At 39.6% G+C, this 23213-nt stretch overlaps 1 protein-coding gene across 10 annotated transcripts in view; it reads right to left on the bottom strand.

The window, feature by feature from the left end:
• sulf1 (sulfatase 1) overlaps positions 1 to 23213 on the bottom strand; it is a 367408-nt gene that overhangs the window by 66816 nt on the left and 277379 nt on the right. For all 10 annotated transcript variants that reach the window (XM_059982554.1, XM_059982537.1, XM_059982579.1 and 7 more), the window contains 4 exons: positions 11035 to 11185; positions 10698 to 10873; positions 6334 to 6462; positions 4862 to 4918 (listed from right to left, as the gene is read on the bottom strand). In XM_059982554.1, the coding sequence (XP_059838537.1) occupies positions 4862 to 4918; positions 6334 to 6462; positions 10698 to 10873; positions 11035 to 11185 (513 nt within the window). The remainder of the gene's footprint in view (positions 1 to 4861; positions 4919 to 6333; positions 6463 to 10697; positions 10874 to 11034; positions 11186 to 23213) is intronic.

Genomic DNA, 23213 nt, shown 5'->3' with positions numbered 1-23213 from the left:
GCCACATATAAGTTCTTCATGTAATATTTTTCTCTCTCCCCAAAGAGAAAAATTTAAACTAGTCCATTCAAGTACAAAAGTGAAGTTCCCTAAGAGCATGGGATTTGAATTAGTAATCATAGTGTGAAGACCCAAATCATGAAGTGTAAACAAGGTGTGTTTCCAGATCAGTATATTGAATAAGCAGCAAGACACCAAGCTCTTTCAGATTTGGTATTTTGCTTTAAGTAAGAATTGATTAACAAAGTGGAAGTTCAGGAAATTGCACAAAACCCAATCATCTTATAATCACAGTTCATGAAAGAGTAAAAATGATTTAGTTTTTTTTCTGAACGTGGAACATAGAACATAGAACATAGAAATCTACAGCACATTACAGGCCCTTCAGCCCACAATGTTGTGCTGACCATGTAACCTACTCTAAAAACTGCCTAGAATGATTCTACCGCATAGCCCTCTATTTTTCTAAGCTCTATGTATCTAAGAGTCTCTTAAAAGACCTTATTGTATCTGCTTCTACCACCATCGCCAGCAGTACATTCCACTCTCTGTGTAAAAAATTTACCCTGAAATCTCCTCTGTACCTGATTCCAAGCACTTTAAAACTATGCCCCCTCATGTTAGCCATTTCAGCCCTGGGAAAAAGCCTCTGGCTATCCACATGAAAGGGTCTTAAATCTAAGCAAAGGAAACACTTTCTTTTATGGTAAAAAGAAGGTTGGATATGGTAGATAGTAAAATACATCGAAAGGTATGAAGTAGTGACTAGTTATAAATTTAATATGTAATTTACAAGACATGCATAATCCTCTTCAGGCTCAAAATACAACAGAAAAAGTTAAAGACCATATTAAATCAGATAAAACGGTTCATATAATGTTGTTAATAGAAAAGAGGGTTCAGAACATTTTGGCTTTCAGCAAAGGAAGACCAAAACTTAAATAAGGAAATCAGAATAATAAGAGTAATTAGTAGCACTACTGTGGAATATAGGGAAAAATAAACAATCCCTACAATATGAAACAGATGGTGTAACTGGTAAATAAGGACATGAATATTTTGAGTCAACCCCTCGCGGAAGATACAGAGAACTTTCTGAAATAGCGCAGAACAAAAAGTCTAGGATTAATTAGATGAAAGAAATTAGCATTGGCAAAACAACAATTGTTAGAGAAATTAATGGGACCTGAGAGCTGTTAATTCTCCAGGCCCTGAGGACCTGAATGCAGGCTAAAATCTTGACAGAGGTGCCTGTGGAGATAGGGGGAGCAGGTGGTCCCAGTATCCACATTCCAAAATTCCATAGATTCCAGAATGATACTCACAGACTGCAGCAAGTGTAACATCAATACTTAACAAAAAGTAGGGAGTGTGAATGTGGGGTAATACAGACTAGTACATTAGAGAGCATCTTGACTGGTTGCTTTACAGCCTGGTACGAAGACACCCATGCACCAGACCGGAAAAAATCTGTAGACTGAGCAAGCTCCATCATGGGCACAATGGAGATCATCTTCAAAAGTCTAAGCCTCAATAAGGCAGCATCCGTCATGAAGGATCTTCACCATCAGGATACACCCTCTTCATTAGGGAGGAGGTACGTGAGCAAAGATTTAGAAACATCTTCTTCCCCTCTGCCATCACATTACTGAATGGCCCATGAGCCTATGAACATCACATCACTATTTTGATCTCTTTTTCCATTATTTGTTTTTATATGTTATTGTATAGATTTCTTATTGCAATTTATAGTAATTTTTATGTATTGCACTGTCCTTCTGCTGCAGAATAATAAATTGCACAACATATTTCAGCGATAGTAAATCTGGTTCTGATTCTGAACTATTGAAGGAAAAATGCTCACATCTATTTTTCTTAAGGAAATTGTAGAATAACAGAGTTAATACAGGTCTGAAAGGAGGAATCATATTCAAATCAAATCAGATCAAAAGAGAATCAGTGACTCATAGAGAATCAGAAACCAAATCAAAAAAGAATTATAGAGTCACACAACAGAGAATCAGGACTTTTGGCCCACCATGTGTCTGCCACTCTATGCTGTTCTATCCCATTTACCTACTTTAGGTTCATGGCCTTCTATGCCTTGGAAATTCAAGTAGTTGTCTAGATGCTATGAGAATATCTATGAGAGAGAACGCTTCCAGAATTCCAGAATCTTTGTGAGAAAGTTGCTCATTCATGTCCCTTTTTAACTTCTTATCTCTCATGTTCTCATGGTTTAGACGTTCCTACTATTGGGGAAAAAAAAGCCTCTTACTTTCTATTTACCCTATCTATCTCCCCCATGACCTTCCTGCTCTATATTCAATACCCTAATTAATGAAAGTGAGCATCTCATATGTTTTCTTAACCACATTACATATCACAGTGGTCCTCAACCCCCGGGCCGCAGACCAACACCAGGCCGCGAAGCGTGTGGGGGTGCAGCGGTAGGTGGAACGCACCCAGCATATCTTTAAGAATCTGATCTGGGCTGACATTTACATGCCGGGTGGCACCTAATTAATTAGCTTGTTTATTTCAGCTTTTTTCTTAAAGATGTGCTGGGTGCGTTCCGCCTACCGCTGCACCCCAACATGCTCCGCGGCCCGGTATTGCTCCGTGGCCCAGAGGTTGGGGGGCACTGACCTACACCTCTGCAAGAGAACACCTAAAATGGCAACACAGTCTCAATTCTGAGGTGTTTGGGAACCTTTCTTGACAGGCTAGCTGGATTCTCCAATCTGCAGCCTGAAATTCATGGGTATACTATTATTGGTATGCATATATGGTTCATTTCCACCTGAAGAATATATCATAACATAGGCAAAATGCTGATGGAGCACAGCAGGCCAGGCAGCATCGATAGGGAGAAGCACTGTCGACGTTTCAGGCCGAGTCCCTTCATCAGGACTAACCGAAAGGAAAGATAGTACAAGATTTTAAAGTAGTGGGGGGAGGGGGAAATGCGAAATGATAGGAGAAGACCGGAGGGGGTGGGATGAAGCTAAGAGCTGGAAAGGTGATTGGCGAAAGTGATACAGAGCTGGAGAAGGGAAAGGATCATGGGACGGGAGGCCTCGGGAGAAAGAAAGGAGGTGGGGGAAAGCACCAGAGGGAGATGGAGAACAGGCAAACAACTAAATATGTCAAGGATGGGGTAAGAAGGGGAGGAGGGGCATTAACGGAAGTTAGAAAAGTCAATGTTCATGCCATCAGGTTGGAGGCTACCTAGCCAGTATATAAGGTGTTGTTCCTCCAACCTGAGTGTGGCTTCATTTTGACAGTACAGGAGGCCATGGATAGACATATCAGAATGGGAATGGGACGTGGAATTACAATGTGTGGCCATTGGGAGATCCTGCTTTTTCTGGCGGACTGAGCGTAGGTGTTTAGCGAAACGGTCTCCCAGTCTGTGTTGGGTCTCACCAATATATAAAAGGCGACACCGGGAGCACCGGACACAGTATACCACACCAGCCGACTCACAGGTGAAGTGTCGCCTCACCTGGAAGGACTGTCTGGGGCCCTGAATGGTGGTGAGGGAGGAAGTGTAAGGGCAGGTGTAGCACTTGTTCCGTTTACAAGGTTGCCAGGAGGGAGATCGGTGGGAAGGGATGGGGGGGACGAGTGGACAAGGGAGTCGCGTAGGGAGCGATCCCTGTGAAAAGCAGAAAGGAGGGGAGGGAAAGATGTCTTGGTAGTGGGATCCCGTTGGAGGTGGCGGAAGTTATGGAGAATTATACGTTGGATCTGGAGGCTGGTGGGGTGGTAGGTGAGGACAAGGGGAACCCTATCCTGAGTGGGGTGGCAGGTGGATGGGGTGAGGGCAGATGTGCGGGAAATGGGAGAGATGCGTTTGAGAGCAGAGTTGATGGTGGACGAAGGGAAGCCCCTCTACTGTCAAAATGAATCCAAACTCAGGTTGGAGGAACAACACCTTATATACCGGCTGGGTAGCCTCCAACCTGATGGCATAAACATTGACTTCTCTAACTTCCGTTAATGCCCCTCCTCCCCTTCTTACCTCATGCCTGACATATTTAGTTGTTTGCCTGTTCTCCATCTCCCTCTGGTGCTCCCCCCACCACCTTTTCTTTCTCCTGAGGCCTCCCGTCCCATGATCCTTTCCCTTTTCCAGCTCTGTATCACTTTCGCCAATCACCTTTCCAGCTCTTAGCTTCATCCCACCCCCTCCGGTCTTCTCCTATCATTTCGCATTTCCCCCTCCCCCCTCTACTTTCAAATCTCGTACTATCTTTCCTTTTGGTTAGTCCTGACGAAGGGTCTCGGCCTGAAACGTCGAAAGTGTTTCTCCTTACAGATGCTGCCTGGCCTGCTGTGTTCCACCAACATTTTGCGTGTGTTGTTTGAATTTCCAGCATCTGCAGATTTCCTTGTGTTTGCTCATAACATAGGCCCTCTTTTAGAAAAAAAAGTCTGATGCAATTTCCTGGCTAATGTAGTTTCTTTAATTTAAGCTACTGGACGTTTTTGATAAATTATCTGCTATATCAATAAATTCCAAAATTCACTGAATAATTTTCCTCAAGAAAGTTACACTGATGTGGGTACATAACTATCTAGAATCATGACAACTGCAGATTAACAAATCCCGAGGAAGTTCTATTGTCAAAGCAGAGTCATATCCACGACATTCATCTTTGTGTGAAACTGATGAATATTATAACTACCAGGTTCAATGCAACTAAAAGTCAGAAAATCACCAAAGGATAGATTTTTGTGAAAAAGCTACCCTTGCCATCCAAAACACTGTCTCCGAACAGGTATCTCTTTATGAAAACTGGAAAAAAAAACATGCAGAACACACTGTGTTAAATTTTGGCGCAAAATTACTTACCCTCTCTCAATAAGGAATGTGTCACGCCAGATTCTGGCCCTTTTATTTGAACGAAATCTGGAAAAGACATATTGCATGTTAGGTACTAATGACTAAAATTAGGTTTATATACTTTCTTCCAGTGCTGCTTGTAACACTTGAACCAAATCAGGTAACTCAAATATCTGCCAAACTGACAAAACTCCCAAAAGGAAAGTCATTTGCGATTTTCAGCTTTTACTCATTTGTTAAAACAATTGACTATTAATTGTTGGTGGCAGTCCAAAGAAGTTGGAGTTGCCATGTCATTCTCATACCGACCATTTGGAAGCAATTTGGATTCTTAAAAGTACCCTCACCATGGCAACGTCTGTATAAAGTTTATTGTGGAAGTGTGAAGAAACGGAGGTGGGGTGACGACAAGAGAAGACATATGGTCTAGTGTTAGTTTGTTCCAGTGGGCTCCCATGACAACGTGATACATTTGATCATCGGTGTAATGGCAGCATCTTGAATCATGTGCAGAGTACAGTGATCCTGCATCCTTGTCACTGGTCCAAAATTCAGCACAAAGACACTATTATAACAAAACTTGTTTGCAAAAGATCAGTTTTCCATCAGGGCCCTATTAATTTGTATAATGTTGTTCTGTCAGTTTTGCTGCAAGTTTTACAAAGAAAAATTTGAAAACCTACATGTTCCTCCTTCAATTTCTGTCCATAAGTCAGGAGTCAGCCCATAGTGTCGACTCTTTATTCCCTTCCATAAATGCTGCCTGAACTGCTGAGTTCCTCTGTCATTTTGTGTGTTACTCTGAATATCCTTAAGGTTGTTATAGCCAGCAATGGTATTGAGGACAAGCTCCCATTACTCATTAAACGCTCCAAATGGCGTAAGCCTCAAATAACGCCTCACAACCAGGTCCAGCTCCTGGTCTTCATCAGTGGCTCAGCTACTAAGCCCAGTGGATCCATTTCTACTGATGGGATAAGGGGAAAAGGAGGGTTACTGGCACCTTAAAACCAGTTGCTTTGGGCAGATGGGGCTCGTCAGCCATAGTTGGCTGCTGGAAGAAAAACACTAATTTCAAACCTTCCTTGCAGCAAAACCCACTCATGAGGAAGGCTTCGGGGGTAAACTCTGAGGGAAAAATCTAGAGCTGACGTCCCTAAGGCAGTCCTACATTGAGTTCTATGCTGACTGGCAACTCCTGTGACACTTCTGGTACCAAACTGTATTGATCTCTGCTGTTCCTTTGGGTTCATCACAGGTGCAAGGAGAGGGGGAGCTTGCTACATGGGCAAAAGCTTGCTCTCCATATCGTAGTGCCCCGGGCTTGCATTTCCAGACTGCTAGGTCGCAACTTCCATAGTCAACTCTGACTGACGGAGGCCTCAGCCTCACCCTGAAACTCTGTATTTCCAATATGTCTCTCTCACTTCCAATTTAATGCAATGTTTGTCCAAGTGTAGGGTTCAGTCATCTCAGCTCACCTATTTCCTGGCTTTTCAGGCTCCAGTAATTTCAGGATAGATTTGCCATCCATGTCTGCTGGAATATCGAGGCCAGCGATATCTAGGATGGTCGGAGCGAGGTCAATATTCAGAACCAGTTGAGGAATGCTGTTGAAGTAAATACAACCACAGATGAAAAAATGCATTAAATTAAGCAATTTCTTTAAATGCCTGTACACTTGCACTTCAGTTTTAACGAATTAATCTCCAAATGAGCATAATAAAGATGAGCCTACAAACTGTCAAAACAGTCACATATGCTTATTTTATTGAAGAAACATAATTTCAAATAGAACAATTTATAGATTATATGTTCTCCACCTGAAGCAACTTCCTGTGGTTAAATTTCCCTGCCTCTCATTTTTTTTCCCGTTCAAAATCAAAATTCCTTTTCAAAGAAGTTATTGTGATAGACTTCCTAATGGCCTACACTCAGCACTTGCACTGAGATAGAGCTACGCTCCTGTGCAGCCCGGGCATGTTGGATGTTTCTGTTCCAGGATCAAAAAGAACCCTGCATGTGCCTCACATCCAGGATTAGTGCCAGCGAAAGGGAGCAGGGAGATCTGCGGTGGCTGCAGGCTTGTCACATTACACTTTTATGAGGCTCTACATTTACTGCACTCTAGGTCCAACTGGTTAAGAAGTCATAAACATAAGAGATTCTGCAGATGCTGGAAATCCAGGAAAACACACATAAAATCCACAGGATCTCAGCAGATTAGGCAGCATTTATGGAAATGAATAAAGAATTGATGTTTCAGACCGAGACCCTTCATCAGGACTGGAAAGGAAAGCGGATGATGCCAGAATGAAAAGGTGGTGAGAAGGAGGACAAGCTAGAAGGTAATAGGTGAAGCCAGGTGGGTGGGAGGATAGGAATGAAGGGAAAAGCTGAGAGGAGATAGGAAAAGGTGGAAAAGGCAAAGAGCTGAAGAAGAAGGAATTTGATGGGGCAGGGTGGATCATGGGAGAAAGGGAAGAAGGAGGGGCACCAAGGGTAGGTGACTGGCAGGTGAGGAGAAGAGATGAGAGAACTGAGTGGAGAATAGAAGAAGGAAAAGGAAGGGAAAAATTACAGGAAGGAGAAATCAATTTTCATGCCATCTAGTTGGAGGCTACCTCGACGGAATATGAGGTCCTGCTCCTCCACCCTGAGAGTGAACTTATCATGGCGGAAGAGGAGGCCATGGACTGACAGGTAGCTGAAGAGATTGTGGAGGTATTAGCGATGATCTTACAAGAATCACTAGATTCTGGCATGGTTCTGGAGGACTGCTAAACTGCAGATGTCACTCCACTCTTCAAGAAGGGAGGGAGGAAGTAGAAAGGAAATTATAGGCCAGTTAGCTTGACCTCAGTGGTTGGGAAGATGTTTGGAGGTACATTGTAAAATAGGCCATAGTCAGTGTGATTTCCTTAAGGGGAAGTCTTGCTTAACAAATCTGTTGAAATATATACTGTATATATGAATGACAGATTGAGTAATTGAGGGTTATGGGAAACTAGCATAAATGTTAAGGCAAGTCAGACTAGATCAGGCATGATCATATTAAATGGATTTCTGGCTCGAAAGTCACAATGTCTCACTTCTGCTCCCAATTTTTTCTGTCTGCATTCTAATTTGAATCCTCCAATCAACAGGATGGTTGAACTCTGGGAAATAATGAGTAAAACACAAATCAAAGAAGATGCTGGGATCCCAGGAATGCCCTGGCTAAATCTGATTATTATTTTTTCTTCCTGACCACTGCACTGGGGGCACTGAGCTCTTCTTGGGGCAAGGATCATCTCTATTTCAATGTCTATTCTCTAATAAAGCAATGGAGGAATACTGTACTAAATTTCCTCAGTGTCTCTGGTAAATTGCTCCCTAATTTCCATTTTCCCCCTTTAAAGAAATTGGCTTTTACTGTTTGTCTTTTCAATGGCTGAAAATGTTTTTATTGACTACCTTTCTTCTATTTTTCCTTCTCTGCCCTTCGGTGACTATTCCATTTCCAAGGATTCTGGCAAAACTTCAAAATCATTTCCCTCTTGACTTCCGCCAGCTGTAGACATGTTCATATTCCCCAGTATTTCCTTTCCTTTCACGTATTGAATTGCTGTTTTTTTTTTCACTTGCCTCTTTATTTGCTTTCATTTGCTCAAAAGGTTTTCCTTATTACTATTTTAGACTCTGTTACTCTTTATCCATTTCATATCCTCTAAATCTAACTACTTCTTTACTTCAGGTTATGTTGATGGAGAAAATGGTATATAACTGATCTCGGCTGGTTCATTATATTTGCTTGAGTATTCTGGAGCTGAAGTGGACTTCTGAGCTAGGGTTCCTGCTTATGCTTGTTATGTATGGATTGTTGATGATGAGGACCTGGGGGAGTTTTGGCTTAGCTACAACATGCCTGACTGAAGAAACTGCTGATAAAATCTAGATTCACAAATAGCAAATGATTCATTGGACAAGTTACTGAAGGACTTTCAGCTCTCAATGAATCATTCCATAGTGACAGTCATGACATTGAGCAGAAGGGACAGAAGTGAGCACAAATATTAATCAAAAGGAAAACTCCCAAGCTGGTTTGTGACATGACCACAGAACTACACTAGGCTTTGGCACAAGGGTTTTAGAAATGAGGAATAAAAATCTGCTTTCTAAATTTATCCCTGTCAAAAGTTCTTGTATAGATTGCCTTCTCCTTGAACTGCATTCCACCACATTTTGTTCTACTCCACTGCAACTCCAAACAGGAGAAAGGATAGTATTTGGTACTCACAAATAGTGATGGTAGACCCAAATGACCACATGCTTGCCCTAAAGTAACTGTCAAATCCAAGATTATTAAGTGCAGATGGAGATGAAAATTTTACCATGTTTTTTAAAACATTCTAATTTTTATAACTGTTAATGGCTCTCTAGTGTCACTTTCTTCCACTGAATCAATAATCAATAGAGTATCTGTTACATTTCACATGACTACATTTTACCAGCAGGAAATCGAAGTTCTGACCAAAATGACAGGCTCCTATGAGGTTGTTGCCAAGTCATTACTGATTCTATTTTCTGATGATGAGATTCCTATACTGAACACTTGGCGATCTTTTCATTCATTTAAATTCCAGACTTTGCTGCAATTAGACTATTCAATTCACCAGATTGATTCCTGGGATGACAGGACTTTCATATGAAGAAAGACTGGATCGATTAGGCTTATACTCACTGGAATTTAGAAGATTGGGGGGGGGATCTTATTGAAACGTATAAAATTCTAAAGGGATTGGACAGGCTAGATGCAGGAAGGTTGTTTCCGATGTTGGGGAAGTCCAGAACGAGGGGTCACAGTTTAAGGATAAAGGGGAAGCCTTTTAGGACCGAGATGAGGAAAAACTTCTTCACACAGAAAGTGGTGAATCTGTGGAATTCTCTGCCACAGGAAACAGTTGAGGCCGGTTAATTGTCTATATTTAAGAGGAAGTTAGATATGGCCCTTCTGGCTAAAGGGATCAGGGGGTATGGAGAGACAACAGGTACAGGGTTCTGAGTTGGATGATCAGCCATGATCATACTGAATGGCGGTGCAGGCTTCAAGGGCCGAATGGCCTACTCCTGCACCTATTTTCTATGTTTCTATGACCCATGCTATAGATGTATCTGATTTTGCTACTTTTGAAATTCAAATTAAAGTAGCATCGCTTGGAAATATTTTCTTGGTAATTTTTTCATATATATTCTGTTTCCTGGTGTCAGTTTTTTGAATTTTGTCTCCTTTTTGAAAGACGATTCTGATTTTTATGGAGAGTAAATTTACCCTTTTGACATCTTATTAAACTTCATGAATTACTGTGCTTAGCAGGTGATTACATACCAGCATTGTTTCATGCAGTATTCATGAATATTTTGCTGAATTTAGTTCATTTATTGTCGTTCAACCATGTGCATGTATACTGCCAAATAAAACAACATTCCAGTTGGATTTACCTATTGGATACATTTTCTTTACTTTGTGAATCAAGTAACTGGCTGTAAAATAGCAGAGAATATGTTTTCATGAAGATGCAATTTTCATAGCTCTGTAGTATCATATTTTCATGGACTTCCCTATTTTTAAGTTATATTTCCTTTGTTCAAGGTTTCCCTACAAGTGCCTGCTGTTTGTTTTTGAGGATGTTATGTCATATTTCTGATAAACTTGTCAGCCATTATCATTACAGAGTGCTACAGCTGCATCACAGACAATGCTCTGTCAAAGTGCTAGTTAGTGGGTTATGAGTACGTCAACAATAAAAATTGTCATTCTCAACTACTTCCAGTAAACTTGAAAATTCTAGAAATAATCCCTTACATTGACCCTGGCTCCACATTTGGTCCACGAACAAAGAAGGGAACCCGGATATCAAAGTCATATGGCATTGATTTTCCTTTTACCAGTCCAAATTGGCCAATGTGGTAGCCATGATCTGCAGTGTAGATGACGTAGGTGTTCTCCAGTTCCCCAGTCTCTGCAAGCATCTGAAATATCTAAATCATAGTGCAAGGTGTCTTAGTATAACTTTGACTAGTAGTAAAATAGAAAGAAAAATATTGCAAGAAAAACTTACTTTACTGCATTTTCATTGAAGTGCTTGTGGGAAAACCATTGTTTGCTTCTTGCCATTAAATGATTCAACAGTGACCCTTACCCTGTTTACAGAGTCATCCACTGACATAAGTGTCTGCAGCCGCTTTCTCTGAAGAATGTTGGTGAACTCCATATGGATGGGCCTCATTGCCCCTGTGAATTGCATTATCCAATGCTTGTCCATATTCGGAGCATAGTTATAGCTTGGTGTACTGGAGACAACAATACAGAAACGGTTCAAGACAATGTTTAATTTGTTTCCCATTTACCAACTTCTACCTAATGTCTAACACTGTGTTGTCTCATATTCCAAATGTTGGTAAGAAAAGGTGAGCAAAACATTGATATGCCACAATTCTGGTCCACAATCTGGTCAGTTCTCTCTCAGTAAGAAAACTACTTGAGCATTTCAATCGGTGCACGTGCATTATACAACAGTTTGCTTTTAATTCCTTTCTCTAAAATGACTACAGCAGAACTACAGCTCTTCAGCCACAAACCTTAATATTATTTGCCACCTCTAATGATATTGCTTATCAAGTACATGTGGAGCTCCATTCTGAGCAATGATTACTTTCTAAATAATACAATAAACACATAATTTTGTTCCCACGTCACATAATACACCAAGATTCCATGTATTCTATTTTCATGAAAGTACTGCCTTAATCATTGCTTGATTGTTTTAACTGTATGGTATATTAACTCCAGTTCCCTTAAAATGCACCACTATACTATTGGTTTGGATTTATATCAGTACAACAATAATGAAAATTCACAAACATGAGAAAATTTGCTGATGCTGGAAATCCGGTAATCCCTTCCAACCATAAGAACCTGCAAATATCTCCATGCTACACGGGATTTGAGGGTGGTGACGGGGGGTGGGGAACAACAAATTGCTTTACCTGCCGGACACTTCCTCCTTCGGGTGCGGAAAATGGGCGCAGGATTGCGGGGGGTGCAGGTCTAAATTTTCACTCTATCCAAACAACCAAGGGTTGAACAAAAGTACTTAATCTAACTAAGTAAAGCATATAGAACTAAAGAGAATGATATTTTATTACGATATTGGCAGATGCATGAAAATTTAACAACTGCTAGATGAAAAAAGGATCCAGGTCATCATGAACTGTCCTGGTTAACTTACGATACAATGATAGTGGAGTTGTTGACTTGTTAGACATATTAAACTCAATACAATAGTACCATAAAAGGTAGTATGAAAAATAAAAACATATATTTTAAGGAACCTTAATTTCAATAAATAGGAAATAAAAATTAAATAAATAGGACTTTATTCCCTGGAGCATAGAAGAATGAGGGGAGACTTGTTAGAGATATATAAAATTACGAAGGGCATAGATAGAGTGAATGCAAGCAGGCTTTTTCCACTGAGGCTGGGGAGTAAAAAAAACAGAGGACATGGGTTAAAGGTGAAGGGGGAAAAGTTTAAAGGGAACATCTGTGGGGTGCTTCTTCACACAGAGAGTGGTGGGAGTGTGGAATGAGCTGCCAGATGAAGTTGTAAATGCGGACTCACTTTTAACATTTAAGAAAATCTTGGACAGGTACGTGGATGAGAGGTGTATGGAGGGATATGGTCCAGGTGCAAGTCAGTGAGACTAGGCAGAAAAATGGTTCAGCACAGCCAAGAAGGGCCAAAAGGCCTGTTTCTGTGCTGTAATGTTTTATGGTTCTAAGAGGATTAATCACCCTCAAAAACACAAGTGAACAATAAAATATACAGAAGAAAGCTAGGGAAAACTTAGGGAAAATTGAATAGCCGGCCTCAAGTCCCTTTGTACACTTGATTTTTAAAACTTTCCCCATTTCGAAAATAGTCTACGCCTGTACTCCTTCTACCAAATTGCAAGACCATACACTTCCCCACACTGTATTCCATCTGCCACTTTTTTACCCAATCTTCTTTCCATGCTAGTATCTTTCCTACAATACCAGGGGCTCTTATCTTGTTTATCAGCCTCATGTGTGGCCCCTTGTCAAAGAATTTCTGAAATTCCAAGTAAACAACATTCACTGGCTCTCTTTTGTCTATCCTGCCTGTTACTTTCTCCAAGAATGCCAACAGATTTGAAATCTACTTTATCATGTGCTTTCAAGTGTCTTGAAACGCCATCCTTCACAATAGACTTCATCATCTCCCCAACCACTGAAGTCAGGCTAACTGGCCTACAATTTCTTTTCTTCTGCCTCTCTCCCTTCTCAAAGAGTGGAGTGACTTTTGCAATTTTCCAGTCCTCACAGAACCATTCCAGAGTCTAGTGATTTTCTAAAGATCACTGCTAATGCCTCCATGGTCTCATTAACTACCTCCTTCAGACCCAGTCCATCTCATCCAAGTGACTTATCTACCTTTAGACTTTATAGCTTTCTAAGCACCTTCTCCTTAGTCATAACAACTATACTGACTTCTCCCCCTTGACACTGTTGAATTTCTGGCACACAGCTAGTGGTTTCTACAGTGAAGACTGGTGAAAAAGACTTAAGTTCACCCACCATTTCTTTGTTTCCCCTTGGTATCTCTCCAGTATCATTTTCCAGTGGAGAGATAACCACTCTCACCTCTCTTTAGCTCTTTATATATCTGTAAAAACTTTTGTTCATCCTCTTTTATATTATTAGCAAATTTCATCTTTTCTCTCCTTATTGTTTTTAAGTTGTCTTCTATTGGTTTTTAAAATCTTCCCAATCCTCTAACTTCCCACTAATTTTTGCTACATTATATGTCCTCTCTTATACTTTTATGCTGGTCTTTGACTTTCCTTGTCAGGGGGTATATTTGTAACATACCCCCTTTAGAGTACTTCTTATGATTGATGTTCAGAAGTATTTTCTATATTAACCAAATAAATGACAAACATAATAGCACACAGCCAAGTCCAGAACAAGTCTGGTGATCATACATTAGAGCTAATTAACACTCAATTTGAAATTCACATCTTTCAAAATGTAGAAATTAAAATCACTGCAATTTCCACTAATAATAAACAATGCCTCCAAAACCACCACACACAAATGAATCAAAATTGGCATGAATTGATAAAATATGTTAACTAAATAGTTTTAATTGCTAAGCATAAGTCAGGATTACATAATTCCAAAGTAATCATTGAATATTGATTTCAAAATTAAATAAAGGCAAATTGGGACACTTTTTCTTAAAACATTTTTAATATATTCAGACGGAAAGAAAATAGGCTCCACGGCACCAGCCTTCTTAATTGTTAATTTAACATTGATTAAGATTTCCTTTTCAACAAGCTGGAACAAATCCTGCTGTTGACAGGTGATTTTGTCTGATTACAATACAAGATCTGAGCTTGCTGTAATGCCAGAATATTTTGCAACTACCTTTTAAGTCCATCACGTGTAGTCTAAAATGCTACTATTTTTTCACTTAAAAACAGGTAATAAGGTCATATTACCCCCTAAATCCAACCTTTGATCATAAGGATATTTCCAATAAGGATTCTTGTGCAAATATTCTCTGCATCTTGAAACTGTCGGATGAACACAGTCGCAGCTAACTGGAGATCAATGATCTCAAAATGGAAGGGAATGTAAAGATGATAATCCACACTCTGAACTGATGTTATCCAGAGAAAACCGTTAGCTTAGTGCACTATTTCAATGAGTGTTGTTTAACCACCAGAAATGTAAGGTTCTATTTACCATCTAAAAATAATTAATTTTATTAAAATAATTTTTTCTTTTTCCTAAATGCTGCAAAATAGAAGGCAGTTCACAGCTGTGCAGACTTTAATGTAAATATCCAATGATTATTTTTCACTAAAATAGATTGTGGAATTCATAATAGTATCACATACACTTTCTGTACCAGCCATTTCTTCTTCATGCCTGCCCAGAGCCATTAAATAACAAGTTAAAAAAATGAACTGCCATCAGAAATACATTTGAAAACTACAAAACTAACATCTTCCACTGTTAGCAGAATAAAACCATTAGCCTTAAATAGTTAAGGTCAGTTGATAAATATTGGATGTAATACTGCATTGCAGTTTTCTTTTTCATTTTAAATTAAACATAAAATCTTCGGCCCTTTAGTCGTTAACTAGTTAGAACTCATGAATCGCAAATACACCGAAGGATAAGAATGAAAAATAAGTCTAATTCCACTTGCTGACCAGAAGTCTTTCTTTTAAAATTGAATATGTAAATTCTGAAAAGGCACTCAATCCTTCAGGATGTAATTGCTGTTATGAAGCTAAGAATTTATAATAAATTACATGTGTTATTCCTTTTACTTTTTAATGTACGTTCACTCATTGTTTGCACAGGTAATCAATTAGATTATATAAGCCAACCTGATGTGAATGTCATGTCATACTAATGTATCACTGGAAATAATACTCGGCTGTAAAGCAGTGCGATGTAATTTTCTACTTAATGTGCTAAATGAGCTCTGCACTAAACTGCTGTTGGAACAGATATTGCAACATTGGCAGAGCTCTCATCCCCGGTAAAGATGCATGCAGTATTCTTACTTGTATCTCAGCCAGGCTTTCTGGCTCCAGAAGGATATTTCACCTTTGATCTCTAATTGATCCAATCCTATCTCTGAAAATCATTCTGTTATGTATGTGCTTGTAAAAGATTCTTAGTTCATTTTTTAGGTTAGCAGCCAATCTATTCTGGCAACTCTCTGTCCCGCTTATCTGCATTTTTCACTTTTGCTTTGTGTTTCATTCTTTTTGGTTCTCCAGTATACCATTTAGAAAACCAAGTTCTTTCCTCTTTTAGTTGATATTTAATCATGCAGGGAATACCATCTTTGGACTCCTTCCTCCCCCTCAGTTCCCACACCAACACATCCTGACTCCACCACTAAATTAGTATGTACCTGCTCTTTCAAAAGCTCCCATTTTGCCATTTAATAGTTTATTTGCCAATATGATTCAAATCTACCTGTTCAAGATTTATTTTTGTCAAGTAAAATTAGCTTTTATCAATTTCAATGGTACCATCTTTGATTTTCCCTTGTCATTTCTATAACTATTTCATTCTTCTCCCACCAAGACACGGTCTACCTTGTTGGGCTGGGAACATAAAAGACAAGGGTATTTTCCTCACACATATTTCAGGAATTATCCCTTTATTTGCTCTTTATTCTGTTACAAATTACAATAATCAAATTCCCTCATTAGCAGTGTGTGTTAATTGCTTGCACCATTCTCTAGGTTACCTGGAAATTTGTTCCTATATCTCCTTCTCACTACTTGATAAATTTGAGTAGTAAACAATTAGTAGTGCACGAGATGTGTTATTATTGAAACCTATTGAATGTTGAAAGGCCCAGATAGAATGGATATGGACAACAAGTCTCCTGGTCTCCTTAGTGGGGAAGTCTAAGACCAGAGTGCATAGCCTCAGAATACAAGGACATTCCTTTGGAATAGAGATCAGGAAGAGTTGACTGTGGAGATCAAGTCATTGGGTATGTTTAAAGTGGAGATAGATTTTTCATTAGTAAGGGTGTCAAAGATTATGAGAAAAAAGCAGGGAGAATGGGGTTGAGAGGGATAATGTATCAACCACGACAGAATGGCAGAACAGACTCGCTGGGTTGAATGGTATAATTCTGCTCCAATGTCTTATGGCCTACAGCCTTATAACAGGAACTATAATCAGTGCTGCTAAAGCCTTTCTTTTCATTTTAGCCATCTTTCATGTCCCTGGAAATATCAAACACTTTACTTCCTTTATTAAAATATTGCTCTGACTGCTGCAGGATTATAATGAAGCAGCAACTTGAGCAGAAGCTAGTTGACTTAAGAACGTGCTCCATTACCGGAGCCTGGAGAGCAGAAGTTACCTTGTCCATTATCATTGACTCTTTACAGGAAGTGAGCTATAGAGATTCTGAGCCAAGAGCCATGATGTTGGTACATATAATTATTTGGGCTTACCACAGGAGTTACTACAATAATTGTTTATTTTCAAGCTAAAGTTCATTGTCAACATGGTGAATGACCACATTGTATGTAGATCAGGAATATTCTTGTAACTTGACTCACCAAGAGACCAGAGAGTAGAACTGGAAGTATTTTGTCTAAGGGAAACACAGTTACTATGGTTAACATAAAGCACAAGCACCTGACTCACCTAACACCCAAAATGTAATAAAAGCAATGGCCAAGAATTTCAGGAAACTTTGGACCTGCTTAGAATGAAGTCAAACCCAACACAGTAATACTGGTTTTCCAGAAGGAAAGAGCAGACACCTTCATAAACATTTGAAGGAAGTCTTAGAGCAGAGGTTCCCAACCTCTGCCATTGATCTTTTCCATTAACAAAGCGGTCTGTAGACCCCAGGTTAGGAACCTCTGTCCCTGAAGCTGATTTCACATAAGGACAACCTTTACAAGGGTATTAGGCATATGGTGTCTCAGTACTCTAGACCTAGAAAAAAACCCTTGGACCAGTAATATTAAAAACCAGATTCCCTATTACATTATCAGAGCAGTGAAAGTTTACAGTGCGACATGGCAGAAGCAACAAAAGCTCATCAAATTCTAATTGCTATGCTATTCTAACAAGAAATTATATCCTGGAATACATTTGTGATTCCATATATTTTCATTTAGTGTGGGATTAAACAGCTCAGTCATGTAAGAAGACTTATCCAGAAGAGTTAAGCAGGTTGGCAGTTTAATCCTGCACTGGCAACATGATAGCCATACACGTTGATAAGGGTGAGAAAGACATTGAGCATGCTTAATTTTCATAGATCAAAACATAGAATTGTGGTAAACTATGTATAGCTGTCTGGACACACCCCTCTGCTGACTGCTCCTGTGGCTCCTCCCACAGACTCCTGTATAAAGGCGATTGGAGGCACTGCTCCTCCTTCAGTCTCTAGGATGTCGTGGTCTCGTTTGCTGCTAATAAAAGCGTATCGTTCACCTCCTGTCTCCGAGAGTTATTGATGGTGCATCAAGAATACAAGAATCATGATGTTGTAACTTTACAAAACACTAGTTATGCTATAATTGGATATTCTGTGCACTTGGGGTCACCACACTACAGGAAGTCATCTGAATTGGAGGACTTTAGTAATGGGGAGAATAGTGTTAATTGTCCAAATCTTTTCCCAATGGTCAGGCTATCAAGAGGCCAAAAGTTTAAGGTGAGAGGAAGGAGTTTTAAAGAGGATTAGAGGGGTTCAAATCTATTTTACACAAAGAGTGATTGATAGTTGGAATGTACTGCTAGAGGAGGAGCTGGGATCAGATACAATTACCATGTTTAATTTCATTTGCATAGTGCTGAGTAAAGCTGTGCTTTCTAATCAGATTTGTGTGTCATTGAGAATGCAAAAGGAAGTATTACTTAGAATAGTTAATTCAACATAGGCAAAAGGAAAAGGGGCAACCGTAATAGAAAATCAAGGATTTTTTAAAAATCTCGAGCAATGATCGAAGTGTGATCAAATGAGAGATTGTTACTTTTCTGTGTCGAAGAGGCTGTTTGGCTGTTACTAAAAATGTACTTTTCTTGGAAGCCCTACCATTCTAGCAAGGCTTTACAAAGGCATGGCTGAGCAATGGGACAGCAGTTATATTGTGCCTGCTTGCTCACAATTTATTCTTTAACATTGCTATTTTTGCTGCCAAATCCTGCCCAGGGTGTTTTTGGACTGGACCATTTCCCCCTGCTTCAGATCTGTGGGATATCACCAGCCTTCTCCTCTTTGCTGTATGGCCTGTATCTGACTTTCATGACTGTGCATTTAAAAGTGAAAGTAAAAATCTAGTTAGGAGTCAGGTGCAAATACATTGATTGCCCCCTCACCACTGGACTCTTAACTGAATCTGGTCTGCACTGAAATGTACTGAGCAGAAGAGCGCAAAGTGAGGTGTACCCAGAGCTTAACTCCAGTCGTCATTGTGTAAACCTAACTCACTGATTCTGAGTAAAGAGCTTAGTAAATAATTTACTTCAACTTTTTAAATTAATGATATTAATTTCTCAGACATTATAACTCCTTAAAAATTATTATTTTTTTACTTGTTTACTTATTGAAGCATATTTGATCATCAGAGTTACTTAAGAATAAGTCACAGTAGTGAGTTGTGAAGTGGTGCTCAGGCCTTTCTGGGGCAGGGCTGCAGGATGCATCACCCCAGGCCAAGTTTCTGCATGTGAGCTGCCTCATTCTACTGAAGGACACTTGGCACAGAGGGTCAACTCGAAGTTCCTCCCACAGTATATCAATTAGAGCGGGTGAGTGCCCATTGAATTCAGGCAAACAGCGAGGCAGTCAGCAGGAGATTATTGGATCCATGATTAAAATTCACAATAACTGTGGCTGAGGCAGAATCAATAATTAATATAAAACTTCCAGAAGAGATAGAGACAAGACAGGAGATATGGCAGTAATAAAACTGAGAAAATGTCATACTGCTACAATATAAAGCAGGTAGTTGAGCCTGTTTTATTATTCAATTAGGTCAGAGTTGATCTGCATCCCTGTTCCATTCACCATCCTTTGATACATGTACTTAACATAATCTGCAGATTTCAGGCTGGAAAATGTAATTGACACCCAACAACTATAGCCTTTGTCAAAGAAGTTTTGGAATTTCCATGAACTCTTGTATCACTTTAAACAGACAAGCAATCAAATAAATCTCTTTGGATCAAGTTTAGGAATGGCAAATGATTAGTTATTTCAGTGAGAACATCCGGAGGTGGAAATATAACAGTAAGCAAATTTACACACACAAAAATTATACATTTTAACACGACTTTATGCTGCCTGTTTTGTTTCTCACAGAGGAATATTTATGGATTGGAAAGGGAAATTGATTTTACCCTCCCATTCAATATAGCTTTAGTGATGCATGCTATTTACCCACAAGGAAGGATGTCTTCTGACCAATCGAATGACATACTTAAGTCTCAAACTATAAAAAAGGATGTAAGGTGCATTGAATCTAATAAACTGCAAAGGGCAATTAACCTGCAGTCACCTTGGGAAACCAATGATATAGTACCCTGTAGCCTAATGTGGCTCAATTATTTATAAAATTCAACAATTTGAACAATTTGGTTATATATTGTGCACAGCAAAATGAATCTCAGGGTTGCAAATGGTGATATATATGTACCTTGATAATAAAATTTATTTTGAACTTTGAAGTCGTTTAATATTCCTATCTTCATTTAACTGTGCATTCTCTTGTCTACTGTATCTAGCACATAAAGACCTGCTGCCAGTTTTGATAAACTATAATTGATATATTAATCTTTTTTTTCCCATTGTGAAAGAGAGCTGCTACAGTTTTTCAAAAAACAATTTTTGCTTTTGCAGTTTTTCTTTGCATCACCATTTTCAAGATTTCTAATTTTGTAGCACTCAGCAGTAATGGTGACCCTGTTACAGGTCCAAATATACCAGACATTCACTATATCAATACACTGCTGTCACTGGGATTTCCACTAAAGGTGACCAATGACATTTTCAAGATGCTGGAAATCCAGAGCAATACACATAAAATGCTGGAGGCAGCATCCGTGGAGAGAAATAAACAGCCGAAATCTCGTGCTGAGGCCCTTTATCAGGATTGGAAAGGAAAGGGAAAAGAAGCCAAAATATGAAGGTGGGGGAGGGGAAGGAGTACCAACAGGTAGGTGAAGCCAGGTGAGGTGCGGGTGAATGAAGTGAACAGGTGGGAGGTGACAGCTAGTCAAGGTAAAAAGCTGAAGAGGAGGAATCTGATAGGAGAGGAGAGTGGACCATGGAAGAAAGGGAAGGAGGAGAGGCACCAGAGGGAAGTGATGGGCAGGTAAGGTGAAGAGAATTGTCATCTTTTGCACGTCATCTGCAGAAATTCTCTGATGACTCAATAATAGCTGTGTGTATACAGGGAGACGGGAGGATGAATATAGAGCTCTGGTGGAGGATTTTGTCAAATGGCGCAAGCTGAATCATCAGCAGCTCAACATCAGTAAGACAAAGGAGATGGTGATGGGCTTTTTAGGAAGACTAAGTCTGCACTGCACTCTGTTATTACTGATGGTGAGGACATGGATGTGGTGAGGATCTGCATCTACCTGAGGGTGCACTTGAGTGGAGCACCAACACAGAGGTTGTGTACTAGAAGGGCCAGAGTCACCTCTACTTCCTGAGGAGACTGAGGTCCTTTGGAGTATGCAGGCCTCTCCTTCACATGTTCCACCACTCTGTTGTTGCCAGTACAATCTTCTATGTGGTGGTGTGCTGGGGTGATAGCATTCACACAGGTGATGCCAACGGGCTCAATAAACTGATTAGAAAGTTTGGCTCTGTTATAGGAGTCAAACTGGACACACTGGAGGCTGTGGTAGAACAAAGGACCCTACGGAAAATCCTGACAATTCTGGACAATGCTTCTCACCCTCTGCATGCCAGTTTGACTGAAGAGAGGAGCACTTTCAGTAATAGACTAAGACAACTGCACTGCTCCAAAGAGTGCTATATGAGGTCATTCTTACCCCTGGCCATTAGGCTCTGTAATGAATCAACCAATAGCTGGGGAAGTGATGACCATCTCCTGTTAGATTCTTTGAGGTAACTTATTTTTTATTCTTTCTTACTTCTCTTCTAATATTTGTATATCAGTGCTCTTGTAATGCTACTGTGACACAGTAATTTCCTTTGGGATCAATAAAGTATCTATCTATCTATAATCACTTTAACATTTGTATGCTTTAAAATTTATAAAAATGTCCCAAGGTGTGTTACAGGATCATTCTAAGAAAAGAATTGATGATAAGTTGCTGTGGATGTTAAAGCAGGTGACCAAAAGCTGGTCAAAGAAGAAGGTTGAGTAGCTCGGTTTAATGGAAAGGAGAAAGGTAGCTGAAGGATTGTGGAGAATTGGGTGCTGAAGGCTGGAAGGAATGAAGCTATGGAGTGCTTTGAACTTTTGGACTGGTAGCACTGGGTCACCAGTGCTTTTATCCAGAACTGTAAGTGATTTTTCTTCATTCATTATTGGATTACCTGTTGGCAATAGCTAATCACAAAACATTAAACTGCTTTTTCAATCTAATGCCTTATTTTCTCTGCATTCAGTACACTTAGTAGCATCACGAATAGATGAGAAAAAGGTGATTTTTAATGGAAATTGGATATATTACAAAACCCTACAATAACAATTGTTGATGGATCTATACTTGTAGCTGTTCAGTTACTGGAACATCACCAGGGCAGGGAATATTTCAGTTTTATATTACATTTGTGGGCATGCTGTAATAAACATTATAATTTAATGATCAAATTATACAGTCCATATTTAAAATCCATTTGCCAAGGGACACTGATAACCTTACTAAATATGCCAATATCACTGTACCTCTCTTGACTGATGGTTAGGTTTTCACAGACTCTGCTTAGAGCAGAGACTTTCTTATTACAGGATTTGCTATAGAAACCAGCTATTCATTCATTCTATTTGGAAATCCTTCTTGCTCTACCTTTGTCACTCGAAAGAACTGTTGATGAATTGGCCGCCAGAATAATAATACTGCATATAGGAGAAACCACAAACTACAGGAACAGTTTGCTCCAAAGATTAGAATCAGAATCAGGTTTAATATCACTGGTATACATCATGAAATTTGTTGTTATGTGGCAGCATTACATTGCAATACGTAAAAATAAAAACTGTAAATTACAGTAAGAAGCATATATATAAATATTTACATTAAATAAGTTGTGCAAAAAGAGAAAAAAAATAATAGTGAAGTAGTGTTCATGGGTTCAATATCCAATCAGAAATCAGATGGCAGAGGGGAAGAAGCTGTTCCTGAATCATTGGATGTGTGCCTTTGGGTTTCAGTACCTCCTCCCTGATGGTAACAATGAGAAGAGGGCATGTCCTGGGAGTCCTTAATGATAGAAGCCTCCTTTATGAGGCATGGCTCTTTGAAGATGTCCTGGATGCTGGGGAGGCTGGTGCCCATGATGGAGCTTATTTTCACAACTTTCTGCAGCTTATTTTGATCCTGGGCTGTGCTCCCCCCATCCCATACCAGACAGTGATGCAGCCAATCAGAATGCTCTCCATTGTACATCTGTCTTTGGTGACATACCAAATCTCCTCAAACTCCCAAAGAAATCTATCCTCTGTCAGGCCTTCTTTGTAACTGCATCATGTTGGGCCTAAGATTTGATCCTCAGAGATGTTGACACCCAGGAACTTGAAATTG

The sequence above is a fragment of the Hypanus sabinus genome, chromosome 1 (assembly GCF_030144855.1).
Source record: "Hypanus sabinus isolate sHypSab1 chromosome 1, sHypSab1.hap1, whole genome shotgun sequence".
Taxonomy (NCBI): domain Eukaryota; kingdom Metazoa; phylum Chordata; class Chondrichthyes; order Myliobatiformes; family Dasyatidae; genus Hypanus; species Hypanus sabinus.
Note: the sequence above shows the minus strand (reverse complement) of the source record. Positions and strands in the feature narration are given on the sequence as shown.